Source organism: Crocodylus siamensis, chromosome 10 (assembly GCF_052110815.1).
Source record: "Crocodylus siamensis isolate JL-2025a chromosome 10, ASM5211081v1, whole genome shotgun sequence".
NCBI classification, from domain to species: domain Eukaryota; kingdom Metazoa; phylum Chordata; order Crocodylia; family Crocodylidae; genus Crocodylus; species Crocodylus siamensis.
In genome coordinates, this window is record NC_143404.1 from 36,884,367 (window position 1) to 36,896,080 (window position 11,714).

General features: G+C 48.9%; 1 protein-coding gene across 1 annotated transcript; it reads left to right on the forward strand.

The window, feature by feature from the left end:
* The first annotated feature begins 8,302 nt into the window (after positions 1 to 8,302).
* SURMIR (SLC35A4 uORF mitochondrial inner membrane regulator) lies at positions 8,303 to 11,651 on the forward strand. Its single transcript, XM_090020392.1, has 3 exons — positions 8,303 to 8,337; positions 10,525 to 10,623; positions 10,935 to 11,651. Exons 1-3 carry the CDS (start codon positions 8,323 to 8,325, stop codon positions 11,130 to 11,132), a joined length of 312 nt encoding a protein of 103 aa, XP_089876518.1. The 5' UTR covers positions 8,303 to 8,322; the 3' UTR covers positions 11,133 to 11,651.
* The last annotated feature ends 63 nt before the right edge of the window (positions 11,652 to 11,714 follow it).

Below are 11,714 nucleotides of genomic sequence, written 5' to 3' on the forward strand. Positions count from 1 at the left end.
TTCCGCCCACGAGCCCGCTGTGACCCGCACGGCTCGGCCCCGGCCCCGGCCCCGCGCCGGCAGGGGAGCTGCTGTCTCTGCCTGTGCAGTGACGGGCCTCCCCGGGCCGGGGCCGGGGCCGGGCCCGCGCCGAGAGCGGGGCAGCAGCTGCCTCAGAGGGAACAGCCCTCCCCCCCTCGGCTGCTCCGGGGCACTGGTGCGGTGGGAGGCGTCCCTGCCCGCCTGGGACCCGACGATGGACCCCACTTCGTGCGGGAAGCACCGGTGGATCTGGTTTCTCCCCGTGGCAACCCCCCGCCAGGAGCCAGGAGCTCTCCCGTGGGACTGGAGGAGCTGGTGGCAGCACTTGGTACCTCCCGAAACTCTGGAAAGAATTAGCAGCTGCCCTCATTTCCATTTCCACTCAGCCCCAGGCTGAGAGTCAGAGCTCTGCGTCCTGGGAGCACAGGGCCCAAGGCCAGCTTTGGCCACCGCACACGACTCCCTCATGCAGAACGGCCCTGCAGTGAGTTCACACTCAAGAGGACATCTTCCGCCTTCCTCCATGGGGGTCTTTCCATTCAGCTTGTTAGAGAGCTTGCATTCAGCCTCACTCCCTGCTAGGAGGAAGCATGGGCTAAAACACAGGCCAGGAGCCAGACAGCAAAGCTGTGCTCCCGGCTTGGCTTAGCCCTCAGTGTTGAACTCTGGACAACTCAGCTGCCCCCCTCTGCTCATTAGTTCACTCATCAGCTGCAAGGCCGTTCTTCATCAGTACTGGAAGATGCACTGAGATTCTCATGTGGGAAGTGTTAGAGAACTTAGATTCAGCACTTAAAAATAGCAACATATCATAATACCACATTTACCTGAATCCATGATGACTTTTAATTTAAGGTGACCCTCCAATAATTAGATTCTATAATTTTCCATGTATAAAATATTATTGGAGGGTCACCTTAAATTCATCCCTGCTCTGACAGGGAGAAGAATGACAGAGGGGTAGGTGGTGGGGGAGTCAAGCAGCCTGCCCCCCACCCTTTGCCCCTGCCTGCCCCCATGCCTGTGATCCAGCTACCCATGCTCCCCACACCAGCCCCTTCCCCATAGTGTCTGCACCCCTTTGTGCTTTCCCCCCCTCCCCACCCCCACCTTTGCCCAACTCCTCCTGCTGCTTACCCTGAGCTGCAGCGCAAGCTCTGGCTCCAGCTCCAGCCCTGCTTGGGTCCAGGGAATGAAGCACATGCTGCACTGAACCTCCACGTGGCCCAGAACCAGTGGCAGCCACAGCAGCTCCAGCAGCCATGCCAGAGTCCAGGCTGGAGCCAGGGCTGGGGCCAGAGCTTCTACTGCCACTGCTACCACTGCTTCCAGGCCAGGCAGGAGCTGGAGTCTGCATGTGCTCCATACCTCAGGCCAGAGTGGGGCCAAAACCAGAGCCCAGACTTGGGGTGTGGGGGAGGCAGGTGGCAGGGGAGGACAGCAATTTCAGCTCTAACTTTTATCCTGGGTTGGGGTTGGAGCTGGGGCAGGAGCAAGAGCTGCAGCAGCTGCTCTTGTACTTAAGACAAAAAGTTTTTTCCCCTATGCTGGATGGGGGGCGGGGGGTGGGGAAGCTCATCTTGGATTTGAGTAAATTTGGTACTTAGGGGTGAATGTTATTAAAACATGGCAGAACTTGTACAGTTTTAATTATAGTTCTTTGACTGAAATAATGCAAATAGACTTAGAACTTTGGTCACAATGTCAAATTTCATGGTTAGGTAGAATCACAGCAGTTAAAATGAATATTTTAGTTTGAATTAATTTTCTATTCCAAATTCTACCTATTACAATGCCAACAAATCTCTGAGATGAATGGCAGACTACAATAAATTATTTGTGGAAATAAGAAACCTAGATTTAAAAATTCCATTCTGCAAAGAGAGGGGAACTGAAGCTTCCAAACATTAAATATTACAATGGAGCCAGCCAACTTAACAATTTGGTATACTGGATAATATCAACACATGGTAAACACTGGGTAAAGATAGAGCAAATATACTGTTCAGCAGTCAAACTTAACATATTACCATGGAAAAAGAAATCTTCAAGGCCAAATTAAATATATAAGCACCCCTTTGAGAAAACAACAATGAAAATCAAGGATACCACTTATAAGAAATTAAGCTCACACCCATCACTTCTAGTATCGATACATAATAATATTGAATGTAATCTTATTAATTTCTTAAGAAGCTTTAATATCTGGGAACATATTGGTATTATACATTTTGGGATCATTATTCAAAGAAAATATATTTAGATCTTTCAAAGAAATATAATGTACTGCAGGTGATATTAAAATCCCATTCTTTTCAATACCTGCATTTGAGAGAGTTTTCAACATTCTCCCAAAAAAGGCAAACCTCAACAGAAATCTTACTGAATTTGAGAAAATATTGGTTACACATACGAAACACATGAGCCTATTGTGTTGTATCTTCAGTAATCCCTTCCAGTCAGGAATGATTGTCTTCCATGATGGTCCTATCTGTGAGTCGGAAGATGGCTGATGAAGCTGATCCAGGATCAAAAGACTCTGCTGGAACTCAGGCAAATGTTTCTGTGTGGGGTCATGGTTCCAGATTCTTGATTTCATCCACAACATGCTGTTTCTACCCCTTCTGCTTTTCTGTCTCCTATTGTCCTTGTAGGGTTTCAAAGTACTAAGATCCTTGGAGCAGCCTCTTCCTCCATGAGTTGATGTCAATGTTGCATTTTTTCAAGCTGCTGAGGACATCCTTGAAGCACTTTCTCTGCCCTCCTCTTGAGCGTACACCTTGACTGAGCCAGGAGAATAAGACTTGCTTTGGGAGTCTGCAGTCGGACAGCTGGATGATGAGGCCAGCCCAGCAAAGTTGATGTTGGATGATCATCACCTCACTGTTTATGGGGTTTGTTTGTGAGGGGACTCTAATGTTGGTGCATCTATCTTGCTGTTGGATTTGAAGGATCTTCTGCAGGCAGCGTTGAGCAGCAGGTACTTCTCCAATGATTTTGAGGTATCTTCTGTACACTACACACATCTTAGCTCTGTAGAGTAAGGTGGGAATCACAACTGCTTGATAAACCATGAGTTTGGTGTCAGATCTGATGTTACGATCTTCAAACACCCGTTTCCTCAGGTGTCTGAAGACTGCATTTACACATTTCATGTGATGTTGGCGGGGAGCCAGAGGCTCTTGCCACTTTAAGGAGAGAGTGAAGCAGGCTTGCTGTGTGATGGTCGCAGCTGAAGAACACAGGCCGGCCATTAGGCAAAGGAGAAACCCCTGTGTGACTGGGAAGCCACATGACCAGGAGAGGGGCTTACAGGCACATAAGCCCTGGGCCTGAGGCAAGGCAGGCAGTCTGGCCCTTCATGCTGCAAGGAGCAGAGCTCTGGGAGGAGGGACCTAACTGGCCAAGGAAGCCGGACTCTGGAGTGCAGAGTCACTGCACCACCGGGCAGTCAAGCTAAGTACTTTGACCTTATGTTGTAGTGTTACCATGGGGTGATATTGACTCAGAATTGGGGGAACCTTTTGAAGTGGATGCTGTTTTTCATTGGGGTTAAAGTTGGACTGGATTGTAGTGGTACAGACTGTAGCTATAGGGGAAGAGGAGGCCACTGAGAAGGGCACTAGGGGCACCCTGGGTCCCAAACCCTGCAGAGGGGGTGGGGCAAGAGGGCCAAGGCCCAGTCATAAGCCCCAAGAAACTTGGAAATTGCAAGTAGTGCCTGAGGTGAGCACTGGGCCAAGAGCCTGTGAGCATGAGACCAGGAGCTGAAGGGCCTAGAGCCCATGGCTGGAAGCTGGGGCCCAGGAAGTTAGGGTCCTGGGACAGTGGATCTTGAATGAAGAGGCCAAGTAAAGCAGGCCAAGGCCAGAGGGCCTCAGCCCAGCCTAAAATTTGAGGCAAACCCCCCTGCCCTTTAGGAGCAGCCTTCCTGTCCAATCATAACATCAAGGTATGGCAGATGAGACAACAGGGTGCCAGAGTGGTCAAGCAAGGCAGGACCCAGGAGGATGCTAGGACATGACTTGGCTTCCCCAGCAGTGGACCCCACTACACAGATACTGAAAGGAAGAGACAAAATGAACACAAGACTTCTGTGGACATTGGTTTAGGATATGGTAGCACTGTTGATAGAAGAGTATCTGTCTCTTTGTATATTTTAGAGCAGGGGTAGGCAAAATGAGGCCCGGGGACTGGATGCAGCCCACTAGGCCATTCTATCTGGCCTGTGGCGCCCCTAAAAAATAATATTGATTTGCCCTGAGCTGCCGGTCATGCAGTCCTCAATGGCTTGCCGAAACTCAGTAAGTGGCCCTCTGCCCAAAATAATTGCTTGCCCGTTTTAGGGGATTGGATATATTTTTAAAATATTAAACCTGTTGTTTGATGTTGGATTCATTAATAAAGGTTTAAAAAGCAACATAAGCCTGGAAGGAGCTTCCTGGGCCATTGGGTCGAATCTCTTTCATTTGCATGCAACCATTTACCCAAGAAATCCCTGTAATCACTTCAAGCCCTCCCATACAACTATAAATCACTATACCTAAAATGCCAACAATGCCTTTTAACAGGGATATGGAACATATGGCCAGATCCAGTATGTGGGCTGGATCCAGTCTGGCAGACTACCAGTGGGCCACCAGAAGTTGGGGGCCTGGCTGGGCTGTGGGAGTAAGTGTGGCCTATTGCAGAATCTAGACTGCTTGAGCCTACTGGACATAGCAATAAGCAGCAGGAGGGCAAATGGGGACTGATATGCCTGTCCCCACTGCTGCAGCCCTGCCTCCCACTGTGCCCCATGCTGGAGTCAGAGCTAGAGCTACTGGTGCAGCATGAGGCATTGTGGCAGCAGCAGCTTTACTCTGATCTGGGGCATGCATTAGCGCCAGCTTTGGCTCTGGCAGGGGTACATAGTGGGGCCTGGAGCCACTGCTGTATACCCTGGGTCAGAACTGGACCTGTCACTTCCCTCATGTCCCAGACTGCATCTGGCCTGGGGCACCAAGAGTCTGAAACCCTGCCTTATAAAATAACTGAAAACAGGGGGGATAGGGACACTGCCAATATCCTGCCACTGCAATGACAGGAAAGTAGTTGGTTTATTTCTTCTTTGAAGATCCAAAGAAAAGGACCATAGCCCACATTACAGAGGAAGGTACAAACATATTAATTCCTGACCCTAAATAGGATGATCATTCTTCTTTGTCATGCTTCCAATCCAACCTTTCTATATGGTCTGTTCCCAATATTCTGCACAGGCCACTGCTTTTGATGTTGGCATTGCCAAATCTCACGAGGTACTTCGTGGTGCTACAGGGCTTCTCAGATGATCCATGGTTTGCTTCTCCTGACAAACGCATGGGTCAGTTGTTCAGAGGCCCCACGATTTCAGGAGAAAGTTGCATCTGTCAAGACCTGCTCTCAATCTGTTCAGGCTCTGTCATGTGTACCATTTGTAATTAGAACCCGATGCTGACTCCTCACTGCAGGTAACTCCTCACCAGCTCCATTCAACAGCTTTGTCACCTAGTTTTTCCCACTCTTTTTGCAGAAGGTAGTTCTAGCTAATTTTGGTGATGTGGTCAATGGTATGGTAGAAGACAAAAAGTTATTTCCATATGGCAGGTGGCAATCTAACTCTTGTACCTACTAATTAATGTCACCTGTTACTTTCCTCCTGATGTAAGGGGGCACTATTGTCAGATAATGCATATAGGCAGGGAACAGGGGTGGGTTTAAGGCAGCCTGTTATAATTCTGCATGTATCATTTAGGATACCAATGTGCTAACCGTGATTTGAGCATCCGAGTGGTGCAGGCATATTCAGCAACAAAGAAACAAAGTGCTGAGGCAGTAGTTTGTAAGGGTGGATGGATGTGTTCCCCACTTGGAATTCATGAGCTTATACAGAATGTTGTTTTGTGTTCACCTAGGCTTTGGTATTTAATATGTATTTTTGTAATTAAGTGTACAGTCCAGTGTTACCTCTAAGTAGACCAGGTGTTTCTGATGTTTGAGACTCTAGTCACCCCAGGTGACATTCAGGTGTCATTCAACATCCTGGTTTTTCAATGGAAAGCACAGATCTGTATTTAGCCTATAAGGGAAGTGGCATTATCAGTTTTACAAGGTAAAGTGGAGTTGTAAGGCACAGTGCAAGATCAGAGGGTAACCTGTAAAAAGAATCCACAGATACCAGGTGCCAAATTTCCTGATTCAACCATGAGGTGCTAGCAACTATGGAAGGGAGACTGCAGTGAAGGTTACTTTAGGATAATGGTACCCAACCTTCTCAGCCCACCAGCCAGATGATTGGTGCCAGGTCCTTCCATGGGATCAATCTAGTCAGTAAGGTGTCTGGCATGTGGTGCCAACCAAGTCCATACCCAATCCAGCTGCATGGAAACCACAGACTCATAGAAAATTAGGGTTGGAAGGGGTTTCAGGCAGTCATCTAGTCCAACCTCTTGCTCAAGGCAGGACCATCCCCAATTGGATCATTCCATCCAGGGCTTTGTCAAGTCTGGCCTTAAAAACCTCCAAGGATGGAGATTTCACCGCCTGTCTAGGTAACCCATTCCAGTGCTTCACCACCCTCCTAGTGAGTTTCTCCTAATATTCAACTTAAAACTCCCTTGCTACAATTTGAGACCATTGTTCCTTGTTCCATCATATGCACCACTGAGAACAGTCCAGCTCCATCCTCTTTGGAACTACCCTTCAGCCAGCTAAAGCATGCTATTGAATCCCTCCTCAGTCTTTTCTTCTGTAGATTAAGTAAGTCCAGGTCCCTCAGCCTTGCCTCAGAAGTTGCGTCCCAGCTCCCCTAACCATTTTCATTGCCCTCTGCTGGACTCTCTTCAATTTGTCCATGCCTTTAATGTAAGTGGGAGGGCCCATAACTGGACACAGTACTCCAGGTGTGGCCTCACCAGTGCTAAATAGAGGGGACTAATTACTTCCCTCTATCTGCTGGCAATGCTTCTACTAATGCAACCCAGTATGCTGTTAGCCTTCTTGGCAACAAAGGCAGTGTTGGCTCATATTCAGCTTCTTGTCCACTGTAACCCCCAGGTCCTTTTCTGCAGAGATGCTGCTTAGCCAGTTGGTCCCAAGCTTGTACGGGTGCATGGAATTGTTTTATCTTAAGTGCAGGACTTTGCATTTGTCCTTGTTGAACCTCATGAGATTTCTTTTGGCTCAACCCTCCAATTCATCTAGGTCACTCTGAATCCTGGTCTTAACTTCCAGTGTATCTACTACTCCCCCCAACTTGGTATCACCTGTGAACTTGCTGAGAGTGCCCTGCATCCAATCTTCCAACTTGTCAATAAAGATACTGAACAAAACTAGCCCCAGGACTGGCCCTTGGGGCACTCTACTTCATACCAGCTACCAACTAGACATCAAACCACTGATCACTACCCTGTTGACCCTGACAATCCAGGCAACTTTCTATCCACCTTGCAGTCCATTCATCCAACCCATATGTCCTTAATTTGTGTGGAAGAATGTTGAGAGACTGTACCAAAAGCCTTACTAAAGTCAACGTATAGCTTTCTCTGTGTCCACAGAGCCAGTCATCTCATCATAGAAGGCAATCAGGTTGGTCAGGCATGGACTTGCCCTTAGTGAATCTATGCTGACAGTTCCTGATCACTTTCTTCTCAAAGTGCTTGGAAATGGATTTCTTGAGGACCTGATCCATGATTTTTTCCAGAGACTGAGGTGAGGCTGACTGGTTTGTAGTTCCCTGGATCCTCCTCCTTCCCTCTTCTTCAATGGCCTGCCCTGAACTCAGCTGTGTGTAAATGGCACAGCTGAGATTCCACTTACCCTGTTCATGGGAGGAGGGTCATAGGAGGAGAGGGAAAGGGGCCCATCTCTGGCTGGGGCTGATGCAGCCACAGGGCCTTGGAAATGTGACAACTGTCACCACTCCCGCTGCCACCACACTTCTGACCTTGGGAGGAGCCCCTGGCTCCGGGCGTGGTCTAGGCTGCGAGCCCCTGCTCTGGGGGGACCCTAGATAGGGCGATAGCGTGCTCGGGCGGCTAAAGGACACGCAGACCTCTGCAAGCAGCCATGTGCACAGCGCCCAGCCCGCGGCCCTACCCTATGACACGCGCTGCACGCAAAAGGATCACGCAGGCGACTGACACTCCACACTGCGGCCGCGTCATTTCCGCTCCTTGCCCCGGCAGCCGCGTGGCTGCGGCAGTCACGTGATCCCTGCGGGCCAATGCGCGTCCGCGCTGCCGCGGAGGGGGCGGGGCGGGGCGGGGCGGCCGTGGCTGGAAGATGGCGGATGATAAGGTGAGAAGTGGGTAGCGGGCAGTTTCTGTTCACGCCTGTGGGCCGGGGCTGCGTCGCGCCGTATCGGACGTCTGACGTTGGACGAGTCCAGGCAGCAGGGCAGGCTGAGCCGCTGCGAGGTCCGCCCGGCCCGGCCCCCGGGGTTGCTCCAGTCTCGGGCGCTCGGGGCTGCGGCCGCGGGCTCCCCCGCTCGGGCCGTGCCGCTGCGGCCGGGCTGACCCGCCCCCGCCGAGCTGTCGCTGCGTGCCCGAGGAAGCGGCGGATGTCTCCTGCCGCTGGAGGCTTCTCGTTCCTTGGGGGCTGGCCCTGCTTGCCCTTCGGGCCGGGCCTGGCGCTCCCCAGGTCCCGCGAGTGCTCCCTGTCGCCTGGGACAGTGGCCTGGGCCTGCAGAGTAGTTTCTTCTGAAAACGGGGTTGTGCCGGACGTGCTCCAGGCGCCGACCCTTTGTTGCGACCTGCCATTGCGGGTGGAAGTGCTGTTCTTCCGCATCGCAAGCCTGACTGGCCTCCCCTCTGGGTTGCAGTGGAGCTGAGCCAAGCTTCCTGTGGGGTTGTATCTTTCCTCACCCCGTTTCTTGTAGCTGTAGCAGCTGACCTGGCTTTCCTCAGCGCTCTGAAGCAGCCATCAGCTTCTGAGCCTTAGATTTTTATAATGGTGTTTTCAGCCTGTGACTTCCTTATGGGCATATGGGCACACAAGCAAGGCTGCACAAGTGGCAGGTTGCATTGTTTCAGTCCATCTCAAAATTGCACTCCGATGCCCCTTCAGCTTGGTCTGAGCTTCCTTAGAATTTGAATGACCCAAAGCTGAGTTCATTAACAGTGGTTATGTTAAACACATGATCTCTATGTGTACCTACCTGGGAAACCTTGTTTGTTTGTTTGTTTGTTTGTTTGTTTGTTTGTTTGTTTGTTTGTTTGTTTGTTTGTTTTACCCCTGTTAGAGTAAAAATTATCTGTAACTAAAATATGGCTTGAACTGGATACATCTGTCTTATTGGGTAATATCACTAATTGCTTATCATTTCCTACTCCTTCTGGTTTGGGGCTTAATTACTTGACTAAAGAGTATTTTCTGAGCTAAAGGAATCTTACTCCCTGTAATTAAATTGTAGAATTGCATGTTTGTATGCAATATACATAGTCTTGGCAGAATTCAGTTCCTGTTTTTTAACAATTTTGAGGGCTAAAATTAATGTTTATTTTAAACATTTATGTCAATTTTATCAATTTAAATTTTCCATTTAAATTGTACAAAATTAAGGGTGTGGGGGGCAGACAACCTAGTAATGACGGTACACTGTTAAAAGCTTTCTAAAATCACACGACAAAATATAAAAAGTAAATTCCATAAATTAATAAAGCATATCTGCTCTAAATCATGCTGTCCATTTGGTAGTATGGTGATACCAGGCAATGAGAGTGGAGGCTCCTGAGTCGAGAGTGTGGGAGCAGGAGCTGGGCTAGGGGCTGCTGGCTGTAGCTGCCTGTGGCACAAGCCTTGTCAGGGGACTCCTGGCTGTCGAATGCTGCTGAATTCCCTGAGCTGTGCTGTATCGAGAGGCAGTGGCTGCCCAGCCTAGGTAGGAAGCAGCTCCCTGGAACCCCTGAGGGGGCAAGACTTGCCTAGTGGGCACTAGCCGAGGGGCGGCCTGGCCCCTTGACAGTCTTTGCCTCCTGCCCCACTGGGCAGTGCAGAGGCAGCAGCTGGGCCCTGGGGGAGCCCCTACCCCAAGCCTGCAGGGGCTGGGCTTTGTGGGAGTTTAGCACTTGATCCCAGGCTGGGACCTAAGCAAAGTGAGTGGCCAGAGGCACTGGGCTTCTGGCTGCCAACAGCCCTGGCCCTCCACGCAGGACTTGAGACTCCTCAACAGCCAACCAACCCCCTTCCCATCCTCTCCAGCAAGCCCTGCTGGTATGGGCCCCAGCTCCTGCAGTGGCTGCATGTATCTGTGCGTGCATGCACGTGCATGTGGGTGCTGCCCCCTATCCCAGATTTCCTTGCCCCCATTCCAGATTTTTTTTTTTTCCTTGCATCCCCTTTCTATACATTTTTATTATTACCAATGGAATTTTTTTTTTTTGTGGTGCTGTGAGGTGAAGTCAGCCTTTATCGATGTTTAGCAATAAAAATCCAATCCTGCCAAGCCTAAATATACAATGTCGAGTCTTTGTTTCCACTACATAGGACTCGCTACCAAAGCTGAAGGATCTAGCTTTTTTGAAGAATCAGTTGGAAAGCTTACAGCAGAGAGTTGAAGATGAAGTGCATGCTGGAGTGGGACAGGTAAAGTCAGAGTTCCTTAATGCTTTAACCTTTAACCTTCCAAATGATGGTGAATAGGCTGTTGTATCATTTCCCAAGAGAGAGAATGTATCCCCATTCTTTCAGAGTAGCTCCTAGCAAATGAAATGTAGTATTCTTTAATGTGTCTTTTTTGGCAGAAATGTTATTTTTCCTATGTTAATAACATTATACCATCCCTACATTCAGGGGAAACTGGTGGGGGAAAAAAGAACACGCTTCAGCTCTTTTATGGTATGTAATGGTTTTGTCCAAAAAGTTGTTTTATTCCTTTCTTATCTCTTTCTCTGCAGAATGGATCTTTGCTGGCATCTCCATTTCTCAAAGGCTTCCTGGCAGGTTACGTTGTAGCCAAACTCCGCTCTTCTGCCGTCCTTGGATTTGTGGTTGGGACTTGCACTGGAATATACACAGCTCAAAACTATGCCATTCCCAATGTTGAAAAGACAATTCGAGACTATATCAGCTCGATGAAGAAAGGACCAGATTAAAGGGCAAGCCTTTGGGCAGAGGTGCACTCCAGAAACAGCTCTTCTCATTTTACACATGCTAGACAATTGACAATAAACGACTGTTATGGGCCTCCCAGGATAACAGCTATATACATCATTTATCTCCAGTGGAAAACAAATTCAATACCAGATCAGTGTGAAATCAGCAGGTCTGATTAATAACATGTTGTAATCAGAATAACATGCAAATGCCAATCACTATTTTATGCTGTTCAGGACTTTCATGTGTCAATCTGAATGTTGACAGCTGCCTTTTCTCATAATAATTTATCAACCTGCTTTTCCCCTGGTGTAGTGAAAGGGCGTGTGTCGGATCATGTCACTTGCCATATGCATACTCTTCCACATTTTGGTTCCAGGAAACCTACTTTGTGTGACGTTTGTGCTTCCTTCCTTAACAAAGTGCAAACATGTTCCTCTCCATATTCCTTGCTGTTATGAATAGTTCACTGTCTTCCTAATTGTACATCTATTAATATATGGCAGTCACTGCATCTCCCTGCTGGTAGATGGTTTGGGGTTTTTTTGGGGGTTTTTTTTTTTTTAAGTATGTTTGCACCT

Bases quoted from the DNA above. Each gene is read 5' to 3' on its own strand.
- SURMIR (XM_090020392.1), top strand. The intron at 10,624-10,934 runs GTAAAGTCAGAG...CTTTCTCTGCAG, and splicing joins TGCATGCTGGAGTGGGACAG to AATGGATCTTTGCTGGCATC.